The sequence below is a fragment of the Dasypus novemcinctus genome, chromosome 6 (genome assembly GCF_030445035.2).
Source record: "Dasypus novemcinctus isolate mDasNov1 chromosome 6, mDasNov1.1.hap2, whole genome shotgun sequence".
Classification (NCBI taxonomy): domain Eukaryota; kingdom Metazoa; phylum Chordata; class Mammalia; order Cingulata; family Dasypodidae; genus Dasypus; species Dasypus novemcinctus.
In genome coordinates, this window is record NC_080678.1 from 110007620 (window position 1) to 110035401 (window position 27782).

At 41.9% G+C, this 27782-nt stretch overlaps 1 protein-coding gene and 3 long non-coding RNA genes across 4 annotated transcripts in view; 2 read left to right on the forward strand and 2 right to left on the reverse strand.

Annotated features, from left to right (window-relative positions):
- The first annotated feature begins 334 nt into the window (after positions 1 to 334).
- Positions 335 to 8629, forward strand: LOC131278785 (uncharacterized). The gene is made up of 3 exons (XR_009186221.2): positions 335 to 466; positions 1004 to 1042; positions 7260 to 8629. It is a non-coding gene; the product is annotated as an uncharacterized lncRNA (long non-coding RNA).
- Positions 1299 to 2525, reverse strand: LOC131278786 (uncharacterized). Its single transcript, XR_009186222.1, has 2 exons — positions 2182 to 2525; positions 1299 to 1592 (listed from the first exon to the last, which is right to left on the reverse strand). It is a non-coding gene; the product is annotated as an uncharacterized lncRNA (long non-coding RNA).
- Positions 8630 to 15850: 7221 nt separating the features above from the next.
- On the reverse strand, positions 15851 to 19818 carry LOC139439242 (uncharacterized). Its single transcript, XR_011649085.1, has 3 exons — positions 19701 to 19818; positions 18114 to 18158; positions 15851 to 16040 (listed from the first exon to the last, which is right to left on the reverse strand). It is a non-coding gene; the product is annotated as an uncharacterized lncRNA (long non-coding RNA).
- LOC101416860 (putative zinc finger protein 487) overlaps positions 19156 to 27782 on the forward strand; it is a 55893-nt gene continuing 47266 nt past the window's right edge. Inside the window, 3 exon segments of the mRNA XM_071215913.1 lie at positions 19156 to 19211; positions 20202 to 20407; positions 20490 to 20510. Of these exon segments, the coding sequence (XP_071072014.1) occupies positions 20235 to 20407; positions 20490 to 20510 (194 nt within the window). The 5' untranslated portion in view covers positions 19156 to 19211; positions 20202 to 20234.

A 27782-nucleotide genomic window follows, 5' to 3' on the forward strand; every position in this document is an offset into this window, starting at 1 on the left:
ACCCCCACCCCATCATTTCTGTAAATTGTATTTTTTTAAAGATACACACATCACAAAAAAATGTTACATTGAGAAATATAAGAGCGAGGAGCGTGTTAAAGGGCCAAGATCGTTCGTGGCTAACCGCGCCGGGCGCTAAACTTGCTTTGCCCCCTGGAGGGGCCGCCCACGCGGCGCTGCCTGGGGCTGGCCGCGGCGGCACGGTGGCGTCGCGGGACCAGCCCACGGGCCCGCGCACGCGGGCTAGTGCGGGCGCCCGCCGAGCGCGCGGCCCCGCCCTCCCATGTGCGCGTGCGCGCCGGGCCGCGTGGCCGCCCCAGCCAGGCTGGAGAGGGCCGAGGCTGGGGGAGGACCGAGGTTGGGGGAGGGCCGAGGTTGGGGGAGGTCCGGGTTCGCGGAGGCGGCCTTTCAGCGGGACCGCGGGGAAGGGGTCCGGCAGTGGGAACAGGCAGGCGCGAAGTGGGAGGTGCGTGGGGAGGCGGGAAGGGAGCCCGGGTCCTGGAGGGTGGGCAGCAGAGGGGCAGGGAGGGCGCGGGCCCTGGGGGGGTGGGCGGCAGGGGGGCGGGGAGGGCGCGGGCCCTGCGGGCTTGTTCTTCGCGCACCGGGCTTCCCGGGCTGGGGGTGGGGGAATGAAAAAAATGTTCTGTATCCCCCACACCCCACTCCTCCCGCACCAACAACCTCCCTCATCATTGTGGCACACTCATCGCACACCGCCAACACATTTTGGGGCACTGCTGCGCCACATAGATAATAGTTTACCCTGTAGTTCACCCTCTCTCCCAGTCCATCCAGTGGGTTATGGCAGGATATAAAATCTAGCATCTGACCCTGCCATATCATTCAGGACAACTCCAAGTCCTGAAAATGCCCCCACATCACATCTCTTCTTTCATCTCCCTGCCCTCAGCAACTACTGTGGCCACTTTCTCCACATCAGTAAGTTTGCAGTTCTTCCAATCAAATATCCTCTCAACCTATTTTTGTTCCCATTTTCCCCCAGGAAGAATTAGTCGACCAGGAAGAATTAGCAGTTATCTAGGTGAGTCCCTCTTTCTAACCTCATTTTTCCAGAATTACATTTATTTCATTAAAATATCCTTGGGGTGCAGATGTGGCTGAAGCAGTTGCGTGTCTGGCTCCCACATGCCTTCCCGCGGGTGCCTCCTAAAGGAGAGAAAGGGAGCAGACAACTACCGTGAACAGTGAGCAGACGGATGAGAGGCCACGGGGGACAGGGACGTGGAATATCCTCACGTATTTACAAGTAACAGTCCCCCGAAGGCAACAAAACGTGCTTCTTAATAATACAAAAACAAATCTTTATGATATTAGATTAGGTAAAAATAAACATTCTTGTAGCTGAATTTCATTTTTAAGAACCTGACCATGAATTTGAGACTAAACTTCCACTTGAAAGACCTCCAAGAAAAAACTCATGAATCAAATGAAGGAAAATAGCTACTCAAAGGAACGTCCTTTTGTGCTTGTTTTGCCTCCGTTTCTGCCATGCAGATTGCTCGAGTCTTGCTACCCACATCTAAGAAATGAGATGAGTGGACAGGGTGCAGCTCGGTGCTGAGCGTGACCTCCTAGGAAAAAAGAAGAGATGAGGTGAAACTTGAGCCGCAAGCTGGCTGGTGCGCACAGAACAGACGCCAGTGCGTCCCACTGGGGCACGGCCACGAGTAAGATCCAGCTGTGCCATCACCCAGTACTTCCCATCCGGTGAATGGGACCCAAGAAGGTCCCTTTCCTGTGAAACAGCCCAGGCTCCTAACCATTCCGCAGTGTCTCTATCAAACACTTGGGTTCTTTATTTCCTAGGTCATTTGTAAAGATCTCCTGTGCCCTCCACATATAATTCTGCAGGGTTGTCAAGTAGCAGGGGATTCAAACTCAAACCAGTGCCCCCACCCCTTTCTTTTTTGAGACCCCGAAGCTGGGGATTGAGCCTCGGACCTCGAACAACCACCCCACCCCCCCCACCCCCCAGCCACAGGGGCTCTTCTGAGTTGTTTCCCTCATTGCTTTGCTCCTTTTGTTCTTGGAGGCACTGGGGCCTGAATCGCACCTTCCAGGTGGGAAGCAGGCGCGCCACCCTTTGCGCCACCTCCTCCCCCCAGGGCCCTTTTGCCCGGCGTGCCCGACACCTGAACAAAATCACCAAAGGAATCGTACTTTAACAGCGCGGCCGGAGGGGCCTTCCACCAGCCGTGCTCCAGACGGAACGCCCACGCGGGGCGCCAGCCGGAGTGTCCAGGCTCGGGAGTGTCCAGGCCTCCGCGGGCACGAACGCCCCCGGGCGCTGGCCAGTGTGCCCCGGGCCGGCCGGGGAGGGAGCCAGCTGCCGCACCAACCCGGCTCCGGCGAAGGCTCAGTGCTCAGGCCAGTCCCCGCCCCGCGGCCAGGGAGGCTTTCAGTTCCACAGGGAGTGTTAGGAGCAGGGCTCGGTAAATCTTAGGGCCGCAGCACCGCGGCGGCAGGGCGGGCGGCGCCACGAGGCCGGCACCGCCAGGAAGCCCCGCCGCCGCGCACGCTCCGGGCCTCCCGCGGGGCTGGCGGGGCGCGCGGGGCCGCGGGGCGCGTGGGCTGGCGGGGCGCGGGGCGCGGGGCGGCGGGGCGGCGGGGGCGCGTGGGCTGGCGGGGCGCGGGGCGGCGGGGCTGGCGGGGCGCGCGGGGCCGCGGGGCGCGTGGGCTGGCGGGGCGCGGGGCGGCGGGGGCGCGTGGGCTGGCGGGGCGCGGGGCGGCGGGGGCGCGGGGCGGCGGGGGCGCAGGGGCAGCGGGGGCGCGGGGCTGACGGGGGCGGCAGGGCGCGAGGGGGGCGGCGGGGGCGGCAGGGAGCCTGGCAACGCCCACTCAGCCCGCGCCGCCCCCAGCCTTGAGCGCCCTTAGAATCAGTTTTCAGTTTTGGTACTTTACATCATCTAATGATTCTTTCAAGTAGTGCTCATGGGTTGAAATAAATCTGCGTTTATAGGCCTTATACTTAATTTTTTTTTTTCTAATTGAGAATTTTAGGATCCAAATTACATTCCCTTAGCAGATGGAAGCCATTGCTCTCTTGGATTCCCGGAAAAATTGTTGCTGCCTTATTTTGGTTCCTTTCTATTTTATTGTTATGTTTTTATCAGAAAGTTATATCCATTTACAGTTGAGAATAGGTTGAAATCGTGGTTCCTTTCTAGAGCTGCCCAAAAGTCCTGTTGTAGTCGTCATTCATTTTCACCTTAACCAAAATTTCTTAAAAGGGTAAAGCAGGTGGTTGCTCCTGTCCACAAGGCACATTATTTTATTGGTTCTGTTAATTATGACATGATAAAAAGTCCTAGACCGTAGGTAAAAATTGAAAAGGTTTGATCAAGGTGAAATTCAACTTCCATCACCAATTATATTCTGTGAAAATATTCCTCCTAACATAAAATATGGAAGCAAGTATTATTAACTGCAAGTTTTATTATACTTAACAATTATAATTAAGACTATCACAGAAGAATAAAATTATCAAAAAATTTTTTGATGATAATATATGGAATGAATATAAACCTAACAAGAAAGCACCCTTGTCTTAACCTGACTTGTATATTCCTACTATGTTCAATAGTCTCCTGTTTTAATATAATAGTACATATAATCCAGGGGATCATATTTTTTCTCCAGTTTGGAGAAATTATCTTACTATTAAAGTACTGCCCCAGTGCATTCTCTTCTCTCTGCTTCTAAAACATTTAGTAGTTGGCCACTAGAAACCTAGCTCAGTCCCTTAAAACTATAACTCATGCTTACTCTTCTTTGGCACTGCATTCTGGAACATTGACCAGATCTTCCAGCTCACTGTCTTATGCTTCAAATTTTCTTCTTCTTTGCTATTTCGTTAATATTATCTAAATTTTTTTTTTCGTATTTTGACCTTTTTAACATCTCAGACTCCTAATTTTTTTTTTTTTTTTTTTTTTTGAGTTAACCGGGCTGGGGATTGATAACCTCATATGTGGGAAGCCAGTGCTCAACCACTAATTTATACCAGCTCCCCAGAGGTTTTTTTCCCCTCCTCCATTTGTTTGCTTTTTGTTATTGTTTTAGGAGGTACTGGGGATCCAACCTGGGCAGGCGCTCAACCATTTAAGCCACATCCGCTCCCCCTAATTCGTTCTTTTTCATAATAGGCATTTCTCCTTTTATAGATGTCTTGTCTCTCATTTCTTTGGCTATGTCAGGTAAACATCTTTCAAAATCCCCATTTTTCTGTACTGGCTAGGTGTTTTCGGTGTTAGCTCTTGTCCTTCTGATTGGCAGCCGCCCTTTGGGGTGCTGGTTTTCCTCGGATGTTGTGCTTGCATTTCTTGACTGGAAAGTCCTGCCACTGACTCCAAGTCCTCTATTTACCTGTTTTCTTCTTCTTTTTTTATCTTTCTATGGAATTAATTCATTACTTTAATATATTTAAAAATTTACTTTCAAGGGGTTAAAAACAACCAAGAAAATAGAATAGGAAGAAGAGGCCATGTCCAGGGGAGCAGATGTGGCTCAAGTGGTTGAGCATCCACTTCCCACATATGAAGTCTCAGGTTCAATCCCTGCTACCTCAAAAGAAAAAAAGAAAGAAAATTGGTGCACTGATGGCCTTCATCTACTAAATTATTTTTATTTTTAATTTTCAAATTTACTTTTGAGGTACTGGGGCTGGGGTTTAAACCTGGGACCTCATTTGTAGGAAGCCAGCACTCAACCACTGAGCCACATTGGCTCCCCGAATTATTTTTAATCAATTTTACTGATACATATTCATAAAGCATACAATCCATCCAAAATGTATAGTCAGTGGTATTTCTTGTGATCACAGAGTTGTGCATTCATCACTTCAATCAATATTAGAGTGTTTTCATTATTCCAATAATAATAATAAAAAACAGACAAACCAAAAACTCTACCCCTTAATCTCTCTTTCCATCCCCTGCCGTACATAGCTGCTATTCTGTTTCCATCTCTCTAATTTATTTGTATTTATATTTTGTATAGATGGAGTCAAACAATTTGTAGTACCTTTTTTTCTTTTTACCCTTAATAGAAGATTGTTAATAGATTACTACACACTATTTTATTTCTTTATTCCCCCTCATTGTTTACGCTCACTGTCTGCTTCTGTGTCTCTTTGCTGTGTGCTCTTTGTCTCCTCCTCTTCTCTTTAGGAGGCACCAGAACCGAACTTGGCATCTCCCACGTGGGACAGAGGCACTCAATTGTTGGAGCCATCTCACTTCCCTGGTTTGTGGTATCTCTCATTGTCTTTCCTCTTTGTGTCTCATTGTTGAATCATCTTGTTGCATCAGCTCACTGTGCCTGCCCATCACACTAGCTCGCCTTTTTCAGGAGGCACCGCAAACCAAACCTGGGACTTCCCGTGTGGTAGGTGAGAGCCCAATCACTTGAGCCACATCCACTTCCCCTATTAACATTTTGCATCCTTTTTTTTTTCTTTTTTACCCTTAATGGAAAATTTTAAGTATATTAGTATACACTATTGCCCATAGTTGGCATTGGTTGTATTTTTGTCTAGTAACATCTTTTTTTTTTTTTAAGATTTATTTTTTTTTTATTTATTTCTCTCCCCTCCCCCTCCCCACCCTGGTTGTCTGTTCTCTGTGTCTATTTTGCTGTGTCGTCTTCTTTGTCTGCTTCTGTTGTCAGCGGCATGAGAATCTGTGTTTCTTGTTGTTGCATCATCCTGTTGTGTCAGCTCTCTGTGTGTGCGGCACCATTCCTGGGCAGGCTGTACTTTCTTTCGTGCTGGGCGGCTCTCCTTTGGGGCGCACTCCTTGCGCATGGGGCTCCCCTACATGGGGGACACCCCTGCGTGGCAGGGCACTCTTTGTGCACATCAGCACTGCATGTGGGCCAGCTCCACATGGGTCAAGGAGGCCCGGGGTTTGAACCGAGGACCTCCCATGTGGTAGATGGATGCCCTACCCACTGGGCCAAGTCCACCACCTCTATTAACATCTTGTAATATTAATATATATTTGTTCTGTTTCAAAGAAAAATAGTGATATATACGCAATGTTAACCCATACTCCTATTTCACATGAGGTTTTGCTACGCAACACAGTCCTGTGTTACTTTTTTAGCTTTCTTTCTAGTAATGTATATGACCTTAGACTTTCTCTTTCAACCACTATCATACCCATATTAACACCGCTAGTTACACAAATGCTATGATGTGCTTTCACCATTTCTGCACATTTCCAAAGATTTACAAAAACTTTTTAGCAATTCTGTGCAGATTAAACCTCAACTTTCATTCTCTAACCTCATTCTCTTTTCTGGTGACCTATATTCTAATTATTAACTCCATGAGTTTGCAGTCATTACCTGGGTTGTTGAATAGCAGGATGGGACATTCAGTGGGGTGTGGGGTGCCAGGGGGCAGTGTAATGGCATGGGACTCCCAAGGTGCCTGGCTGCTGGGGGAGAGGGGGCCACTGCCGCTGCCTCATTGGCCACCCTCAGCCTGCGAGTGAGCAGACAGCTGCCTCTCCAGGCTCAGGGAGGAGGGAGCCTCAGGGCTCGGACCACCCATGGAGCTTCTCGCAGCTTTTCAACTGTCATCTCCTACAGCGTTCTGGGTGATGGGTCTAACCCTATGGTCATCCTATCTGAATTCTTCAAAATTTTATGTACATTGAGGGTGACCTTTCTCATTTTCCAGCTATGATACCCATTTATATTTTTAAAATATTTTTTGTCATTTCTATGAATTTTTGTCAGAGAGGGGACTGCAGTATGTGCTCTGAAAGTCACTTTGATTCTGTTTAATTGTGCACATCTATGAGAAGTGTTAGGTAGTTCTTGGGGGTGGGGTAAGAATGGTTGTACAAGCTTTGGAATCAGGGAGACCTGGAATTAAATCTCAGCTCTAAAATGTCTTTTTTTTTTCTTAAAGATTTATTTTCATTTATTTATTTCTCTCTCCATCGCATTGTTTGCGCTCGCTGTCTGCTCTCTGTGTCTATTCATTGTGTACTTGTCTTCTTAGGAGGTATGGGGAACAGAACCCGGGACCTCTGGTGTGTTTGGTGGTCACCCAACTTCTTGAGCCACATCTGCTTCCCTAAAATGTCTTCTTTAAGGCCTTTGTTTAATATCACTCAAACTTACCTTCCCCACCTGTAAATGAGGAAAATAGTGTTTATTATTTCTTCTTATTAAATTTCCATTATTAAATGGAAAAGTTTGTAAGGTAGTTTTCTCTTTCTTTTCAGCCACAGGAACCTGCACACTGAGCTGGTTGACACCTGCCCTGTCAAGTCTCCATGATGCTGGGTCCCGAGGGAGGCGAAGGATTCGTGGTCAAGCTCCGTGGCTTGCCCTGGCCTTGCTCTATTGAGGATGTGCAGAATTTCCTCTCCAACTGCTAAATTCAAGATGGAGCGTCAGGCTTTCATTTCATCTGCACCAGGGAAGGCAGATGGAGTGGTGAGGCTTTTGTTGAACTCACATCAGAAGATTATACCAAGTGGCCCTGAAAAAAGGACAGAGAAACCAGAGGACACAGATGTACTGACATATTCAAGTCTTAAACAGAACCAAAATGGGTGCTGAAGTATAGTGCTGCATTTAGTACTAGTTAAGACAGTTCAAGTTAATACAGCTTATTTTCTAGGAAAACCCTTCTTTTGTCTATGCAAGGAACAGTAAGTGGTTATTTTTTATTTTTTTAAAAAAATATTTGTGTATTTTTAAAGATACATAGAGTACACAAAATATTATTTTTTACAGAAGTCTGTACTTTATGCAGTTACTCACAGTTACCATGCTATCATAACTGAAATTTCAGTTGTGTTGTTGGGAGACTGATATTTAATTGATGCCTTCTCTGATGTGGGAGTCCACTCTAGCAGGCCCCTTCAAGCATTCTGTCAACCCTGGATGTTGACTTGCCACCTGTTAGCTATAACTTGGATATTTACATTTCTTAGCACTTTGAGACTGTGTATTTTTTTGTATAAAGAAAGCAAGTTTTTATTCAATAAACTTCTCCTAATATTGAAAAAAAAAACCCAAAATCCTGAGAAAGCAAGGATTACCTCTGTAATATAGTGCTGTCACATTTTATGGAATTTAAATCAGGATTCACTCAAATTTAAAATAATAAGAATAAATGTTTGAAAGTTGTAGGTAGTTCTCTTAATCTTTTAAAAATTGTCAGGAATCAGAATTTCAAAACACTCTTGAATAGTAAAATGGGGGCTATGTTGTTACTATATTTGGTCCCTTTAACTAGCACTCAAAACTTCAGTTCATTGCTTGCCTGTATCCTGTAAATGTTTTGTATGGCTTTGACAATTCTGTGACTGATCTGGTAACTTGTGTTGCTATTTTACTACTCAGTGTTGTTATAATTCAGAATCTTTTAAAGGTATCCATTATTATGATTTGTTGGAAGAAAATATTTCTCTTTAATAAAATTCTTATTTATTATGAAAACTAAAAAATAATTCAGAATCTTTTTTTGAAAACCGAGCTCACCCAAGTATTCATTTAGTAGTGATGTTAATGATGATTTTGTAAAATGTGAAAATTGATAACTCTGGAATAGATTTTGATTTTTAATAAAATTTGATTTTGTGTATGGTGCTGTTAAAATGATAGTCAACTGGGAAATCCTGGGGAAATAAAAAGCAGATTAAAACAAAATTTCTTTAGAACATTTGTAGATTTATGTTCTTTGAGGGTGCAGCCTCTCTACATTATTCCCAATAGGAAAATTAATAAGTACATAGGGAGTGACTCTTGCCATGTCTTCAGTTACACATTCTGTACTTTGCTGCTGTGTATTGTAACATGGGTTTTGTTGTTGTTTTTTTCATTTTGGTTTTAGACTTTAGAATATGCATGTAATTTTCACAAGAATGGGAGCATGCCTTAATTATTCATGTGTAATATTCTACATGATCCAGTGAAACTGTCTCTTTTAAAAATTAATTAAAAATTTTTTTCTGAATCATAAACTGAAACAATGTTTATAGATCTTTGGACAATTATGTTTGTATATAATCTTAGAAATAGACTTGGCAGGTTAAAAGTCCATTTATATTTTGATACCCAGTAGCCTCCCAAAGTTGGAGATGGTTATGGCCAGGAATAGTTGCCCAAACCTTTACCAACCATAGATAATTATTATTCTTTTTAAACTTTTCTAATAAGTCAAAATGGTATTTTTGTGGCTTTTTTACATTTGCATTTAGTTTTCAATAATGAAATTTATCAGTCATTAACTTTATTGTTTCTGCCTTGAATATTAGGCACATTCCACCTAAATACTAATATTTTACATTATTCACTTTAAGAACAATAATTTACTTAAAAACTTCAAAAACTGAACTGATATAAAATTCTTTTTTATTATGGATGAGGTACAGGTACAATCTTATTCCAGATGGTTTGTTGTCCTAACAAGATTAATTGAATTCTTTCCCCATAGCTTTGAAATACTTTTATCAAGTAAGAAATTCCAGTGTTCTTCGTTCTGGTACTTTTCTTCTATGGAAGCACTACCAAACAGGTTGGAATCTTACAGTAGTATATTTACATACCTACATATCATTGTATACATCATTCATATCTCACCGTTATTTTATATTTTTTTCTTCTGATGAAGATTATAATTGTTCTATTTAATAATTTCACTAAAGTTGCTTTTAAAAATTTTGCCATTATATTTGGAAACTGAAATTTAAAATACAGTGACATTTATAATCACTCAAATAAGATGAACTACTTAGGTATAAACCTAAGGTGTAAACAAAACAAACCTTAGGTGTAAACAAAACAAACATACCCCAGGACTTTTATGCTGAAAACTACAAAACAGTGATTGAAAGATATCAAAGAAATTCTACAGAAATGGATCTAAATACTGTGTTTGTGGTTTGGAATACTCAACACAGTAAAGATGTCAATTTTCCTCAAACTGATATACAGTTTAATACTGTTCTCATAAGTCTGGCAAGAGATTTTGTAGCCATCAACAAGATTATTCTGAAGTTTATATGAAACACAAAGAAATTAGAATAGCTAAAATAATTTTGAAAAAAGAAGAATAAAGTAGGAGGAATCACTTTACTCAATTTCAAGACTTATTACATAAGTATAATAATAAAAACTGTGATTTTGGCAAAGGGAGAGATATATTGATCAATGGACAGAATAGAGAACCCAGAAAGAACCCCCATAAAAAAAGTGCAAACGCATGGAAGGATAGGATTTTATCATGGTGCTGAAGCAATTGGTTATCCAGAGGCAAAACAAACGAGAACAGCAACCCCAAAGTGTCAACTTAAACCTTATTATACCTTATTCAAGAAATAACAAAATGGATCAAAGACTTAAATGTAAACTGTAAAACTGAAAAGTTTGGAAAAAATCTAGGAGAAAATCTTTGGAACCTAGAACTTGGTGAGTAGTTTGTAGAAATGACACCAAAAGCTTAACTCATAAAAGAAAAACTAAATAAGTTTGACTTTGTCAAAATAAAATACTTTTGCTCTTTGAAGGACCCTATTAAGAAGATGAATAGAGAAGCTACTGATGGGGAAAAACAGTTGTATGTCAAATATCTGACAATAGACTCATATGTAGAATATATTAATCATTCTTAAAACTTAACAGTAAAAATCCAATTAGAAAATGTGCAAAAGACACAAAGAGACATTTCACCAAAGAGGATATAAAGATGTCAAATAAGCATGTAAATAGATGTTCAACATCATTAGCCATTAGAGAAATGCAAATTAAGACCACAGGAGTTATCATTACATACCTATTAGCATAGCTAAAAAAACAACAGTGACAACATGAAATGCTGGGAAGGATGTGAAGAAACTGGATTTCATATGTTGCTGGTAAGAATGTAAAATAGTACAACCACTTTGGAAAATTGGTGTTTCTTAAACAACAAAACATGAAATTACCATGTGACCAAACAACTGCTCTTCTATGTATTTACCCCAGAGAAATGAAAACTCAAGTCCTCCCCAAAACCTGTATTTGATTGTTCCTGGCAGCTTTGACTGTAATACCTAAAAACTGGAAACAACCAAAATCCATTCAAGAGGTGAAAGGTTAAACAAACTGGTATATCCATACCATGGAATCCTACCCAGCAATAAAAAGAAATGAACTATTGATACATGCAACAACTTGGAAGGATTTCAAGGGCATTATGCTGAGTGAAAAACAGCCAATTTCAAGCAGTCACATAATGTGTGAGTCCATTTGTATAACATTCTCAAAATGACAAAATTAGAGCTGGAGAACAGAAGAGTGTATGCCAGGGATTAGGGAGGGTGGAGGGTGGGTGTGACCAAAAAGGGGACCCAAGGGAGATCTTTGTGGTGATGGAAGAGTTCTGGATCTGGATTGTAGTGTTAACAGAAATCTATACATGCGGTAAAATGACACAGAACTACACACATACTTTATACCAGTGTCAGTTTCCTGGTTTCAATAATGTACTCCAGTTAGGAAAATTGTAAACTATGGGGAAGTGGGTCCTGAAAGACCAATAACTGAGACTCAATATCCCTCCCAGAGATGGCTCCCTTGTCTGTTTGCTTGTTGTCTGTTTTTGTTTTTTGTTTTCCCCTTTAGGAGGCACTGGGAACTGAACCTGGGACCTCCAATTGGGAGGTGGGTACACAACTGCTTGAGAACATCTGCCTCCTGCTCGTTTGTTTTTGCTCATTGTCTTGCTTGTTGTTTTTGTCCTTTTTTTCTCCTTGTCTGTTCTCATTGTCCACTTGTTTTTGCTCAATGTCTGCTTGTCTGCTCACTGTTTGTCTTCCTTAGGAGGCACTGGGAACCAAACCTGGGACGTCCCATGTGGGAGATGGGCGCTCAACTGCTTGAGTCACATCTACTCCCCCTCAGTATATGTTTTTAAAAGTAGTTTTATTCACACACCATACAATCCACCCAAAATGTACAATCAATGGCTTTCAGTATAATCACAGTGTGCTTTCATCACCACAATCAATTTTAGAACACTGTCATAGCTCCAAAAAGAAGAAATTCTCACCCCTGATTCTCTCCTGTTATTGACACTTAGCACTGGTGTGGTACCTTTGTTACAATTGATGGAGGAATATTAAAAATCACTGTTAACTCTAGACCATAGTTTGCATTAGGTGTATCTTTTTCCGTATACCACCCTATATTAACACCTTATAATTTGTTCCAGTTCATCTAAAATTCAATATTAAGTGCTGCCTTCACATCTGGTAAAACCAGGAGGGCCTGGAAAGACCTAACCTAACTCTGTTCCTGTGGATAAGATCCTAGCCAAGCAACTCTCCTTATCACGAGACCAGTCACGGCATGTGCTTATCCCCCAGTAATGGGCTCCAGCCCCCTGCCAGTCCAGGGAATTTTCCCAACAAAACAATTACACATCCAGCAGGAACCAAACAGAGCCTGCCCCCCACAGCCCCTCCTTGCTCACTTTGCTCCCTAGTGCATCCCCCAGGTAGCCCTGTGTAGAACCTGATATTCTCTTGCCCAGTCTGTGTATATATGGCCCAATAAGCTGCCACTGATGGCGTCTGTCCAGTGGGAGGTGTCGTGTATTCTGCCTTCCCTATAACCTGAGGCAGGAAGCCATACCTCACCTAAAGAGTGAAGGGAGGTGAAGGACACAACTGGGTAAGGGTATGAGGGAGCTCTGGTTACAATCTCTGTAATTCCCTGTGAATCTATAATTATTTCAAAAATAAGTTAAATCTATCATTTAGACTATTTGGAAAAGAGGAGCATATACAGTGTTTGCTAGAGCTAGCTTGTCCTGACAGGCTTGTATTGATTCCTGTAATTAATTTCAGGAATTTTGTTGGTTGCTAACCAGCCATTATTAAAATGTTAATGAGGGCATATGGGAATCTCCTCTATTTTTTCAAGGTAACATTTTGTGTGATCTATGTATCTTTTAAAAATAAATAAAAAATATACTAAAAATGTTAATGATATAAATTTACCATGGAATAAATTATATTTAAAAACATTTTTACAAAATAAAATGAAACAGCAAGGTGCAAAAACATATACAAAAACCGAAAACCCTGAAGACATTTGATTGGATTAAAACAGTCTTTTCATTTAGGAAAGTGGTATGTGTTTCTATTCATTCAAGACTTCCCCCCCCCCCCCCCCATGTAGCACAGTCCAGCTTATAATTTTCTTTGGAGGTTTAAAAAATTTTAATGCTAACTAATGTATATGTTTGATGCTACTGTGAATGAGAATTTATATTCTGGCTTTTCTTAAAGTAGAAGAAATGATAGATGTTATATTGGTCATCTCTCAATAATACTATGTTTGATTAATTGTTTTATGATATTTTCCATCAGAAAGATACTTTGTTTCCCTTTGAAATTAGGGGCGATCCTTGACATTTTGAGAATGATTTATTCTCCAATAAATTTTACTCTGATACTTTACGCTTATATCAATGATACTTTCCTCAATCAATTATTACATTGGAGATTGCAAAATGGTGTTTTCTCATTTTGTCATTCCTTTTGCATACATTAGCTGGTGTTCTTTCAAGAAGAGGTGTTCTTTATTTTCTTTCTCATGTGTATCACTATAGACTTATGGATTTTAAAAATTTATTTATATTCAATATGTTACAATCAAATGTAGTCTTCATTTTTAAAAAGTCTGTTATTTTATGTAATTGTCTTAAATATCTCTACATAAATTGAGAAACACATGGAACAATATTATAATTATTGCTTCAACCATCAAAATCAATTTAGAAAACTTGAAAGGAAAGTCTGTTGTACTTAATCATATTTTTACTCCTTTTTTCCCTTCTTTTTTTCACTTCCTTTTCCTTTCAAAAACTTACTTTAGTTATTTTTTTAGGTTAGGTCTTCTGGTGACAAATTCTCTTGGTTTACCTTTGTCTAAGAATTTATTAAATTTCCATTTATTCTTTTTTTCTCTCTATTTTATTCTTTAATGAATTGTTTTTTTCTTGATGCTTTCAATAATTTTTTTCTTTATTTCATTTTCAGTGATGTGTTCTTCACTATGATATGTGTTGGCATGGATTTCTTTAGGTTTTTCCTGTCTGTGGTTCAGGCTGTAGACTTATGTCTTTTGTCAAATTTGAGAATTTTTCAGCCACTATTTTGCCAAATGATTTTTTAGCTCTACCTTTTTCTCGTTTTGGGACTCCAATGATGTAAATGCTATTATTTTTCCACATTGTCCTAGTAATTTTTTCAGTCTACTCTCTTTTCAGATTGGGCAATTTCTACTGTTCTGTCTTCAAGTTCACTGGTTTTTTCAGCTGTCCTCTCTATTCTACTGTTGAAACCACCACTGAGTATTTTATTGCACTTGTATTTTTTTCAGTTCTAAAATTACCATTTGTTTCTTCTTTATATCTTCTCTTTCTTTATCAAGACTTAATTGTTCATAATTATTCATTGAAGCATTTTATGATAGTTGCTTTAAAATCCTTGTCAGATAATTCCAACCTCTGGTTCATCCCACTGTTGGTGTCAGCCTTGATTGCATTTCTCATTCAAGTTGTGATTTTCCTCATTCTTGGCATGATGGGTGATTTTTTACTGTATCCTGGGTATTATGTTACCAGACTTTGGCTCTTATTTAAATCTTTGTTACACAAGCCCCCTCTGATGCAGCACAGGCCAGAGAGAGGGGTGCTGGTAGGGGTGAAAGTTGGGGTTCTCCTCTTAGCCTCCATCGACAGCAGGGCAATAAATATTCCTCAGTCAGACAGGGCAGGAGTGTGAGTCCAGGCTCTTCCCTGAGGACACCACATGGATGGGAGAGGGAGAGGGGCCTAGTCGCTCCTCCGTAAGTCATCTACACTGACATTTTAGAGGAGGTGTGGGGCTTATTGCTGGAAGCTCATGAAAATCCTAGCTTTACACTCAGCCTTTCTTGACACTGTTGGAGGAGGGAGCTAGCTATAATTATGTAAAAGGATGGAAGGCTAAGCTCCCCACTGGGTGGAGGTAGGTCTGCAGCTTTTATTATTATTATTACTACTACTACTATTGTGTATAGTTGAATATATCAGTTATTGTCTAAATGTTTTCTGTCTTACTATGTTGACCTTTTCCTTGTCCTCTGGTTAGAGAACTATGACTTTTGTTGGGGATGGTCTTATCTGTACCTGTCAGTGTTTCCAGATTGCCTGCTTCTCCAGGCCCCAGTTTGGGATATATGATGCAAAAAGATAATGCTTGGAACTCACTGCTATGTTTTTCCTGTTTTTTATTTGAAACAAGTCAATTTTATTGATGCATATTATTTCCTGGGGTTTTCAGGTCCCTGGCCATCTGCCTTCTTATCCCTGACTTTCAGTCTTATTGTATATAATGTCCATGACTATTAGCTTAGTTAGAGGAATAGGAGAAGTGTGTCTACTTAATTTCCTATACTTTCTACTTAATGCTCAAATTTTGTCCAGTGGGAGCCACTTCAAATTGGGTCTGATTTCTTATTTATTTATTTATTTAATCTTCCCTTGCCCCCCCCAATTGTCTGCTCCCTGTGACCATTTGCTGCATGATCTTCTGTGTTCAATTCCATTCTTGTCAGTGGCATGGGGAATCTGTGTCTCTTTTTGTTGCATCATCTTGCTGTGTCAGCTCTCTGTGTGTGTGGCGCCATTCCTGGGCAGGCTGAACTTTCTTTTGCGCTGGGCAACTCTCCTTATAGGGCACACTCCTTGCACGTGGGGCTCCCCTACTTGGGGCACACCCCTGCGTGGCATGGCACTCCCTGTGTGTATCAGCACTGCACATGGGCCAGCTCCACACTGGTCGAGGAGGCCCTGGGTTTGAACTGTGGACCTCCCATGTGGTAGGCAGATGCTCTATCCGTTGAGCCAAGTCCACTTCCAGGTCTGATGCCCTTTTGATGTGACATTGTTATTCTTTTTTGCACTTCCCTGTACTTTGTCAAATCACAATGTCTCAGGCACACCTTCTACTTTCTTTGTCCTCCTGAACAAGATAAAGGAATGTCACAAAAGACAAAGCAGGGTGGTGATGGTAGCACAACACTGTGAATATAATTAGCAGCACTAAATTATATATTTGAAAGTGGTTAAAAGGGGAGATTTTAGGTTGTATATAAGTTACTAGAATAAAAATAAAATAGCCCAAAAAAACCATAGCACTGTACAACACCAACAGTGAACCCTAATGTAAACTATGGACTATAGATAATAGTACAATTATAATATTCTTTTAGCAATTATAACAAAGCTTCCACACTAATGCAATATGTCAATAATGGGAGGGAAGTATATGGGAACTTGGTATTTTCTCCATGATTTTTCTGTAAACCTACAACTTCTCTAATAAAAATTTTATTAAAAAAATAAAGCAGTGGTAGCAGAGTGAGGACTGTTTGGAATTTAAAAAGGGTAAAATGATAAGTAAACCAAGTACAATGTATAATTCTTTTTTTTAAATGTATAATTCTTAACTTGATCCTGTTTTTTAAAATAACTTCAAACATCTTAATAAAAGTGTTGTAATAGAAATTCTTGGGATAACTGGGGAAATTTGAACAGGAACTTGATAGACTTTTTTTTTTTATTTCTGTTCAATTTTATAGGTGTGATAATGGTATTGTGATTATGAAGGAATATGTCCTTAATTGTAAAAGATTCATGATGACATATTTAGGGCTGAAGTGTCATCATGTCTGCAATTTATTGACCAAGATTGGTTTTCTCTTGAACAGGCTGCCGGCCTTGCTCCTTGCATGCCCCTACAGTCTCCCTCCTCCAACCTGACTACTTTGAAATTTATCTGGCAACTGAAGGACTGCAGAGAAAAACAACTCAGACTGCAGGGGGAAAAGGAGGGGAAAGACAAGTTCAGATACTAGCTATTCCAAGCTATCAACCTTGGCCCTTCCTTCCCCCTCTTCCCTTCCTCTGTCCCAGCTCTTACAGATGACAGGTGGCCTAATTACTGCAGAGTAAAACAATCTAACCAAGTGCTCCTAACTCCACTCTCATTAAACTACTGCCAATGTCAAAGATCAAACCTCTACCGTCCTCTAAGCCACACGCAGCCCTTGAAAAGCTTGCTGTCCTTTTTATCAATGGAGTTGAGGTTTACTCTCTCTCCCCTTCCTTGGTAGCTATGAATAAAGTCATCCTTGCCTGTTTCCCACAGTCCAGTACAGCTTTTTTTTTTTTTTAAATATTTCTTTCAAATGGCTCAGCACAAATAAAAATTAGTATATACAAATAAAGAAAATATGTCAAAATATTAACAACTGGTGACTCTAGGTAAGGTATGAATACATCTATTGCTCATTGAATTCTATTGCATTTCTATTTGAAATGTTTGTAAGAAAATGCCAGGTTTTGTTTGACCAAGAAAAAGATAGTTGTTTACTGAAACAAGCTACATAACACTTATGCCCTTCAAATCGCGTTTTTTGTGAAATGCTAAAAGGTTGTATACAGTCCTTTTAAGAGTGACAAGGCTGTGTGAAAATTTTCTCATAAAACAGACTAAGTAAACTACAGGAGTGTGTGTGATAAGCTCATGTGTCAACTTGGTCAGGTGATGGTGTCCCGTTGTTTGGTCAAGGCAAGCACTGGCTTGCCTTGTTACTGTGAGGATATTTCATGGACTTAAATAATCAGTAAGATGATTGCATCTATGGCTGATTAGATCTACAATCAATTGAGATAGCTTTCAATGAGGAGAGAAGTTTGAGCCAATCAGTCGGCGGCCTGAAAAGGAGAGGTAATGGGAAGCAGATGTGGCTCAGGCGATGGGACTCCAGTCTACCATACAGGAGGTGCAGGGTTCGATCCCCTGTGCCTTCTGGTGAAGGTGATCCAGCTGGAGTGGCAAGCTGGCCCAAGAAGAGAACTGACTTGCATGGCATGCTGGCCTGTGCAAGAGTGCTGGCCTGTGCAGGAGTGCTGACGCAGCAAGATGATGCAACAAAAAGAGACGCAGATGATGCAACAAAAAGAGACGCAGAGGAGAGACAGTAAGAGATGCAGCAGACCGGGAGCTGATTTGGCATAGGAGAATGAGCACCTCTTTCCCACTCCGGAAGGTCCCAGAATTGGTTCTCAGTGCCACCTAAAGAAAAAACAAGCAGACACAGAAAAACACATAGTAAATGCACACAGAAAGCAGAGAGCCAGCACAAAAACAATGAGGGGGCTAGGAAAAAAAAAAGTATAAATATAAAAAAGGAGATGTGATGATTTTAGCAGCCAGAAGAGAGAATTCCCATTTCTATTTCTGCCAGCCTGGGAAATTCATTGAAAAACTTTCATCAGAGTTCCCAGCCTGCCCTACAGAATTGTGCATCCCACAGTCACTTGAGACAATTCATATAAAACTCTAATATTTACACATATTACCTGTTGGTTCTGTCTCCCTAGAAAACTCTAATACAAGGAACGATCCTTTCAGTTGGTGTGCATGAGACACTATACTAGCTTTACAATATTTTATCAACTCCACTACTTCTGCTACCCCACCAGCCTTGTGCGCTTTACTGCCAGGAGCAAAGCCCTGCTGTCACCGCGCTGTTCCTCCTTCCAGCTCTTTCCGCTTATAGAGTCCGAATAAGGCTTTCCACGTGGGGTCCCGCCCGCTCCCTGCCGCCCCCTGCCGCCCCCTGCCGCCCCCTGCCGCCCCCTGCCGCTTCCCTGACGGCCCCCGCCGCCCCCTGCCGGCCCCTGCGGGCTCCTGGCAGTCCCTGCCGCACGCCGCACCGCGCCGAGCCCAGGGCGCCAATCAGCCGCTGGGGCTGACGGGAAATGGGCCTTGGTCCCCGTTGCGCCGGAAACGGGTAAGGCCCCTCTGCGCATGCACCATCTCGCTCGATCTCGAGGGCGCTGGCGCGAGCGGGGTGGCGCATGCGCGGAAGAGCTCGCGGAGGCTGGGGAGGGCCCTGCGGCTGAGCCGGAGGCGGAGCCGGGCTCTCAGGAGAGGCCGCCGCGGGGCGCTCTCGGGCTTCTTTCGGGTGCTCTTCGCTTTGCCCTCCGCCCATTTCCGGAAGGACCCTGCGTGCCTCAGAGAGGTGTCGCGTTGAGCCCTCGCCCACCGGGAGGTCGGGAGAGTCCCTTGCCACAAGTCGAGGGCCGAAGCGCTTTCCCCCGGAGCCGCAGGGGACGGGCTCCGGTGAGCGCGTCCACGGCGACCTCCCTTCCCGTTTCCTCCTTCCAAACAGCGATTCTACCCAAACTCAGCATTGTGTGCTTCAGGGCAGGAGCTCAAGGATGGCACTGTCCTGTGTCAGATGTGGCCTCTGTTTCATTATGTGACCATTGTGTTTCTAGGTCCTTGGTGTCCTATCAGAGCGCTACTATCCAAGGGTTCTGGGCCTGAGCGGAACCGGCCAGTCTGTGTATCCCCAGAGGTCCGGGTTTATTTGCGTTTTTTGAAAGACTAGCCTGAGATCCTGGGGTCAGAGAGCTCCAAGGTTTGGAGCTCTGATACCTGTCCCGACTCAAATAATTTTGTCGCTTAGGCCCAGGTCCTGGTTCCTGGGAACAAAGCAGCTCTTGTGCGGCCAAGAGGGAACCTTAGGAAGAAAAATCCCACCTGGAAGATGGCCCACCCTCAGAGCTTCAGAGCAGAGGCAGAAGAGCCAGAGAAAGCGAAACCTACCTGTGAATGGCTAGAAGCAATTTGCAATCCTTGAGCTCCATCCAGAAGCCACCCCAAACTATAATAGGAGCTTTGAGCCAGATTTCAGAAGAGACATGTGAGCTGGGGCCAAGGCAGAGGGGCCGGCCTGCCCAGGAAGTGTTGCTTCATTTGAGGATTTGAGAGGGTGTGGTCTGGGGGTGGAAAAGAAGTGCCACCTACTCTAAGGAATTTCCTCTCAGGCCTCCCTAACTGCCCTCGACTCCTTTCAAATGCCCCACTATTTGCAGGTGACCAGGGGGCCTGGCTCCATGCCCCTTAGCAGACGGGGCGCTGAGAGATGCTGCTTCCATCCTGACTCCTGGGCTCAGAAGGTCGTGGGGGAAGGGCGTCCTGGATTGCCAATTTCTGCCTAACATGAAAGATGAGAACTGCTGAGTCCAAGAGGGTGAATGTGCAGTCAGGTTTTCTGGTATAGTTAAGTAAAAAACCAGTTTCTTTTCTTTTCATTTTTATTTAAAGGTGGTACCAGGGATTGAACCCAGGACCTGGCACATGGGAAGCAGGCGCTCAGCCACTGAACTACATCAAAACTGGTTTCTGTCAAAAGATGGAGAAACTGCTACCAACATAGAGAAGGGCCAAAGGACATTTTCCTATGGGAGGGCGTTCTATTCACCTGGCAGGTGGAGCTTTTTAGGCAAGAGAATCCAGGAGGGGAAAGGCAGGTTAGATTTCTTGTGGTCTCATTCTTTCTTTTTTCTTCCCCAGCTCCCCCCTTCATTATTCTCTACATGTTTCCCAGAGCAGCAGAAAATGGACAGATCTCAGGTGAGCTGTTTATTTTATTCCTTACTTTGTTTACTGTGTCTTGTACGAGGTCTTTAAGGTCTGTAGTTGAGAATGGGAATGCAGAAATGGATGGAAATTAACATCAGGAATAATACACGGAAGGCTATCAATATCAGGACAAAGTGGAATACAGAACTATATAGGCGCTATGATGTTATAGCTGATTTGTCTGATCTTTTTCAGGGCATAGCAATAATGCAGACATTATCTGGGATGTGCTTTGCATTGACCATGGAAAGAAATCATGCTAAATCCTCATGAGGCATTTAGAGCTCTTGGCATTGAAGTCTAGACAATGTTCCTTTCCTGGTTTTTGTAAAGGTAACATAGACATGCTTTCTAAGTGAGTACCTGAAATCAGCGCAGCCTGCAGCCTGCCCTTGATCCTCAGGGGAAGCATGGCACTGTGTCAGAGGTGAACTCAGCCAATCCAGGTTTCCAGGGGCCAAAACACCTTGGTCCCGTGGATTGCTTTCTGATGGTCCTAGTTGAGCCAGGCATAGAATTTAGGATATCTCTGAAAAGAAAGACTTGTATCACCTTCAGATAATCTCTGTAGATATTATGTATACATGGTGCAGGAGATAGATTTCAAGTTGTGCGTTCTGGCAGATGTTTTCCCATTTCCCTTTGGCATTTTAAACTGCTTCACTTTGTGGATCTGTCTGATGAGGGACACCAGTGACCTTATTATGGCAAGGTTGTGGATACTTTAGTGCTTGCTTTAATTGAGCTTTCTGTCCAGTTGGTGCTCATGTCCAGTCTCTCCTAGAGTGTTGTCTTGGCTGGTTTCTGTTTTTTTCCTCTCTCTGTGATTATTTCTTTTCAGTTCTCTCCACGGAGCTATCTTCCTCTTGTGCCTTTCTTAATTGCTTCTCCCAAGGTGTCCATTCTTGATCCTCTTTCATCCTTACTCTCCCTGATTCGCCTCTATGGGAAGGCATTATTTGCCAGACTGCTTGGCTCTGTCTTTCCCCTACTTTTAGACCCTAAAGGCCACCACTCTGCTGTATATCTCTGTAAGTATCCAAAGGCTCTTTAAACTCCATCGATTCAAATAAAAGTATTATAGCCCCCGACTCTTTCCCTTTATTTCCCATCCAATATGATCACCAACCAGCCTGTCATCCAAGTGAAGAATGGCATTTATCCTAATGGATGTCTTTTACCTGCTACACAGCCAGTGATCAAGTTTTATTACTTTCAAGTTATTAATTTTTGTTTTTTTGATTGAGTTAAAGGGCACAAGGCCCAGGTGAACTACTTGACAAATTTTTCTTGTACATAGATAGCTGTCACTCAGTTCAAGATATGGGACAGAAAACTATTTTGTGTTCTCTCCAAGACCTTACTTCCCCCATTGCCACTCAAGGGTAACCATTATTTTGCCCTCTATCGTTATATATTATTTTGTCTGATTTTAAACTTCATATAAATAGAATCATACAATATATATTCTTTTTAAAAAATATACTTTTTCTTTTTTCTTTTTCTCCCCTTTCCTACCCTGCTGTTTTTTGCTGTCTATGTCCATTCGCTGTATGATCTTTTGTATCTGTTTCTCTTTTGGTCTTCTCTTTTTTCTCCTCTAAGATTCACTTGGATTCGATCCTGGGGACCTCTGATATGGAGAGGGGTTCCCTGTCGCTTGTGCAACCTCAGTTCCTGGTTTCTCTTGCGCCTCACCTTCATTCTCCTCTTTGTCTCTCTTTTGTTGCGTCATCACCTTGCTGCGTGACTCACTTGCGTAGGCACTGACTTGCTGCACGGGCACTCAGCTTGCTGTGTGGGCACTGGCTTGCCAGGCAGGCCTGCTTTTTTTTTTTTTAACCAGGCTTTAACCTGGGTCTTCCCATGTGGTAGGCTGAAGCCCAGTCACTTGAGCCACATCTGCTTCCCAATAGATATTCTTTTTGTGTCTGATTCCTTTTATTCGACATTACATCTGTGAGATAGCCATGTTGTTGCATGTTGCAGGAGGTTTTTTCCCCCATCATGTGACGATACCTCAATTTACCCATTCTAGTCTTGATGGACATTTGGGCTGTTTGTAATTTGGGTGTTTGCACATGTTCTTTGGTGTACATGTGCATTTGATTCTGAGGGATGTAAATCTGGAAGTAGAATTGATGGCTTATTGCACATATATATGCTTAGCTTTGATAGATTCCACCAAACATTTTCCAAAGTAATTGTATTATTTGATACAAATGATATAGTCAGCCATATGCAAGAGATCCTGTTGCTCTATAGCCTAGTCAGCACTTGGTTTTGTTGGTGATGCTTTTTTTTTTTTTAATTTATTTATTTCCTCCCCCCATTGTTTGCATTTGCTGTCTGTTTGCTGTGTCTGTTCATTGTGTGCTCTCTATGTCTCCTCGTTTTCTTTTAGGAGGCACTGGAAACCCAACCTGGGACCTCCCATATGGTAGGCAGGTACTCAACTGCTTGAGTCACATCTGGTCTTAGGCTTTCTCTCTCTCTCTACCCCCTTCCCCTCCCCCTCCCCCTCCCCCCCCAAACTTGTGAGTGTAGTGGTATCTCTCTCTCTCTTTTATTTTAGGTAGATACTGGGGATCAAACCTGTTACCTCATACATGGGAAGCAAGTACTCAACCACGTGTGCTACATCTCCTCCCCTCATTTTGTTTTTTTCGTTCTTTTTTAAAAAATTTTATTTTATTTCTTAATTATCTTCTTTAAAGTTAATAGATCACACAAAATATTACATTAAAAAACATAAGATGTTCCCATATACCCCACTCCCCACTCCCACCCCCATCATTTTTTTAAGTTGTATTTTTTTGAAGATACAAGGTCACAAAAAATGTTATATTAAAAAATGTATGAGGTTCCCATATACCCCCCCCACTCCTCCCACATCAACAACCTCTTTCATCATTGTGGCACATTCATTGCAATTGGTGAATACATTTTAGAGCACTGCTGTACCACATGGATAATAGTTTACATTGTAGTTTACACTCTCCCCCAGTACATTCAGTGGGTTATGGCAGGATATATAATGTCCATTATCTGTCCCTGCAATATCGTTTAGGAAAACTCCAAGTCCTGAAAATGCCCCCACATTACATCTCTTCTTCCCTCTCTCTGCCCTCAGCAACTACCATGGCCACTTTCTCCATAACAATGCTACAATTTCTTCCATTACTAGTCACAATAGTTCTATAGTAGAGTATCAGTAAGTCCACTCTAATCCATATTTTGTTCCTCCATCCTGTGGCCCCTGGGAGGTGATGTCCAGTCCACCTCTATATTGAGAGGGGGCTTAGATCCCACATGGATGATCGTTGCAGTTCTCCTGCTTGTGGTTGTAGGCACTCTCGTTTCCCTTGTGTGGTTGTTGACCATCTTCACCTCCCTGTTAGCTGATCTGGGTAAATCCAACGAACCAGAGAGTAGGAGTTGAAACTCTGCTGAGGCTCAGGGCCCAGCTGGCACATGGACAGTCCAGAGATTCAAGTCTCCTGAGTATACACCAACCCCAGCACCAACCACAGGTTCAATAAGTGACAGAAGAGCTCATTTTGGTTTTGATTTGCATCTTTCTGATGCCTGATAGTATCAAACATGCTTTCATATATTTCCTGGCCATTATTTTATCTTTATCTGATTTTTGGTTAAAAAAAAATCTATTCCGGTCTTTTGCCTATTAAAAAAAAATGGTGTTTGTCTCTGCCATATTAACTTGTAGGAGTTCTTTATATATTCTTTATATGAGTCCTTTGTCAGATAGAGGTATTGGAAATATCTTCTTTGAGTCTGATACTTGTTCTGAATTTTAATGAAGTCCAATTTATTTTTTTTTATGTGCTCTTAGTCCAGTCTTTACTTCTGTGTGCTCTTTATGTTCTGTTTAAAAAAACTTTACACCAAATGCAATGAACGTTTCATGATGATGGAGGAGATTGTTGTTATGGGGGGAGGAGTGGGGTGAGGGTCGTTGGTGGTATATGGGGACCTCATATTTTTTGAATGTAATATTAAAAAAATAAATAAGAAAGGAGAAAAAAAAAACTTTACCTATTCCTAACTCAAAAATTCTATTTTCATCTAGAATTTGAATGTTTTAACTTTCACATTTAAGTATGATACATCTTAAAGTATTTTATATACATATACACATATGCGTATGTATACTTAGATACACATATACATATCTACATACATATTTTGATATGAGCTATGGCTATCCATTTCCTCCAGGACCATTTATTGAAAGACATTCCTTTCAAATTTGCAGTGGCGTCTTTGTTGAAAATCAGGTAGCCATCTACTTGTGGGTCTCTTTTTGGATTCTCAGTTCTATTGCAGTTGTCTCTTTGTCTAGCATTGTGCCAATATTTCCAGCCCCTGTTACTGTAGCTTTATAACATAAATAATATGTGTAACATATTGAATGATTAAAAAAATTTATGTGTCCATTACATTTAATTGAGAAATGTATGTTTTTATTCAACTGTTTTCTTTTTCAAGTTATTGTCTATATTTTCAATTATTAAATGTACAAATATATTGAAAAAGGAAAAGCATTTGCAGGGAACTGATATGGCTCAAGTAATTGAGACCTGCTTCCCATATGGGAGGTCCTGGTTTGTTTCCCAGTGCCTCCTAAGAAAAACAAACAAATGATAAAACCAAGCAAACATGAAAAGAAACACTTCAGCTTAGGGGCCGAAGTGGCTCAGTGGTTGAGCACCGGTTTCCCACGTGCAAGGTTCCGGGTTCAATCCCTGGCCCCTGGGTACTTAAAAAAAAAAAAAAAAGGGAAAAAGAAAGAGGTAATTGCAGTAGTTCAGATGATGCAAGGTGATGGTTGTGGCTGGAGGGCAGAGAGAAGCCTGGAATGTTAGCAGAGCCAGGTCCACTGTAGGCCCAGCTCAAGTGTTCTTTTCACTCCCCTTCACATAATACCTTCAGAACCATAATTACTGGCACCACAGTCTTAGACCTGCCCTTTTGCTTTCTCCTTGCCCTTCCATTTGACGTCAATGTCTGAACTAGGTCAGAGGAAAAAAATTATAATTTTTTGAGACTTTGTCCATATCCCAAATTCTCTGCAGAATGTAAAGAAGTAGGCAAACTAAATTTATGCAAATGCCATTATTTTTTTCTTGAGATATAATTCACATATCCAAGTATTCACCCTTTTAAAGTGTACAATTCAGTGACTTTATTATATTCACAGCTATGTACAACCATCACCACTATTTAATCCCAGAACATTTCATCACCCCAAAAAAGCCAACCCAGTGTTACCATCACCACCATCCACTACCAAAACTTAGTGAATGTAATTAATATCACTGAAATGTATACTTAAAATGAGAAATGTTAATCCTGTGTGTATGTTACCACAATAAAAATTAAAGGAAAGAAGCCCCATATCCATTCATAGCCGTTAACCATGCCCCTGTCTCTAGCTCCTGGCAACCACTAATCTACTTTGTCTCTATGGATTTGCCTATTCTGGGCGATTCAAATAAATGCAATCATACCAAAAAAAAGTGTTCATATCTGTGGATATAAGTTCCCCACCTTTGTTTTTCAAGATAGCTTTGGCTTGGGGGAGTGGATGTCACTCAGTGATTGAGCACCTGCCTCCCACACATGAGGTCCCAGGTTCAATCCCCAGTACCTCCTGAAAGTAAAAAGTAAAACAACAGCAGCAACAAAAAAGATTGCTTTGGCTATTTTAAGTTCTTCGTATTTCTACATAAATTTTATGATCATCTTATAAATTTCTCCCCCAAAAACTTGCTGGAATTTGGTATTGCTTTGAAAACCAAATTGATCTGTAGATAGTATAGGTCATATTAATATTGACCTTTCAATTTATGAACATGGTATTTCTCTCTATTAGGTCTTTAATTTTTCTCAGCAAGGTTTGATAATTTTTCATGTGGAGTCCTTGTACTTCTTTTGTTAGATTTATTAATAGGTACTTGAAAACTTTTTCCCTATTTGTGTGTTGCTTGTATGTAGAAATGTGGTTGACTTTTTTGTATATATATATATATATTTTTTTAAAGATTTATTTATTTAATTTCCCCCCCTCCCCTGGTTGTCTGTTCTTGGTGTCTATTTGCTGCGTCTTGTTTCTTTGTCCACTTCTGTTGTCGTCAGCGGCAGGGGAAGTGTGGGCAGCGCCATTCCTGGGCAGGCTGCTCTTTTCTTTTCACGCTGGGCGGCTTTTCCTCACGGGCGCACTCCTTGCGCGTGGGGCTCCCCCACGCGGGGGACACCCCTGCGTGGCACGGCACTCCTTGCGCGCATCAGCGCTGCGCATGGCCAGCTCCACACGGGTCAAGGAGGCCCGGGGTTTGAACCGCGGGCCTCCCGTATGGTAGACGGATGCCCTAACCACTGGGCCAAAGTCCGTTTTCCGATTTTTTTGTATATTGACCTTGTATTCGGTGACTTTACCATTTATTAATTTTATTATTTTATCTGTAGAATATTTTGGATTTTCTACTTATGCAATTATCTATTAATAGATGGAAATTGCTTCCTTTCTAGTCCTTAAACTTTTATTTTTTTTTCTTTCCTTCTTGCAGTGCCTAGGAGTTTTAATATACCATGAACTAGAAGTAGTACGTCCTTGTTTTCTTCCCAGTCTCAAGGGAAACTTTTCAATATTTTATCATTATGTGTGATTTTTGCTGTAATTTTTTTGGTGCATATTTTTTGGGAAGTTTCATTATTTTCCTAGTTTGCAAGGAGTTTTTATCATCCAAGGGATGCTGCATTACTTATTATTAAAATGAATATATAGTTTTCTCCTTTATTCTTTTAATGGATTAAATAATATTGACATATTAATTGAGGTAATTCTACTAATTTTTTTTTTTAGATTTTTTTATTTGTTTCTCTCCCATTCTCCCTCACCCCCCTTTGTCTGCATTCTGTATCCATTCACTGTGTGTTCTTCTGTGTCCACTTGCATTCTTGTCAGGTGGCACTGGGAATCTGTGTCTCTTTTTGTTGTGTCATCATCTTACTGCATCAGCTCTCCGTGTGTGCGGTGCCATGCCTGGGTGGACTGCGTTTTCTGTGCATGGTGGCTCTCCTTGTGGGGCGCACTCCTTGAGTGTGGGCACCCCTACACAGGGGTCATCCCTGTGTGACACGGCACTCCTTGTGCATGGCAGCACTGCTCATGGGCCAGCTCACCACACAGGCCAGGAGGCCCTGGGAATCAAACCCTGGACCTCTTATATGGTAGGCGGA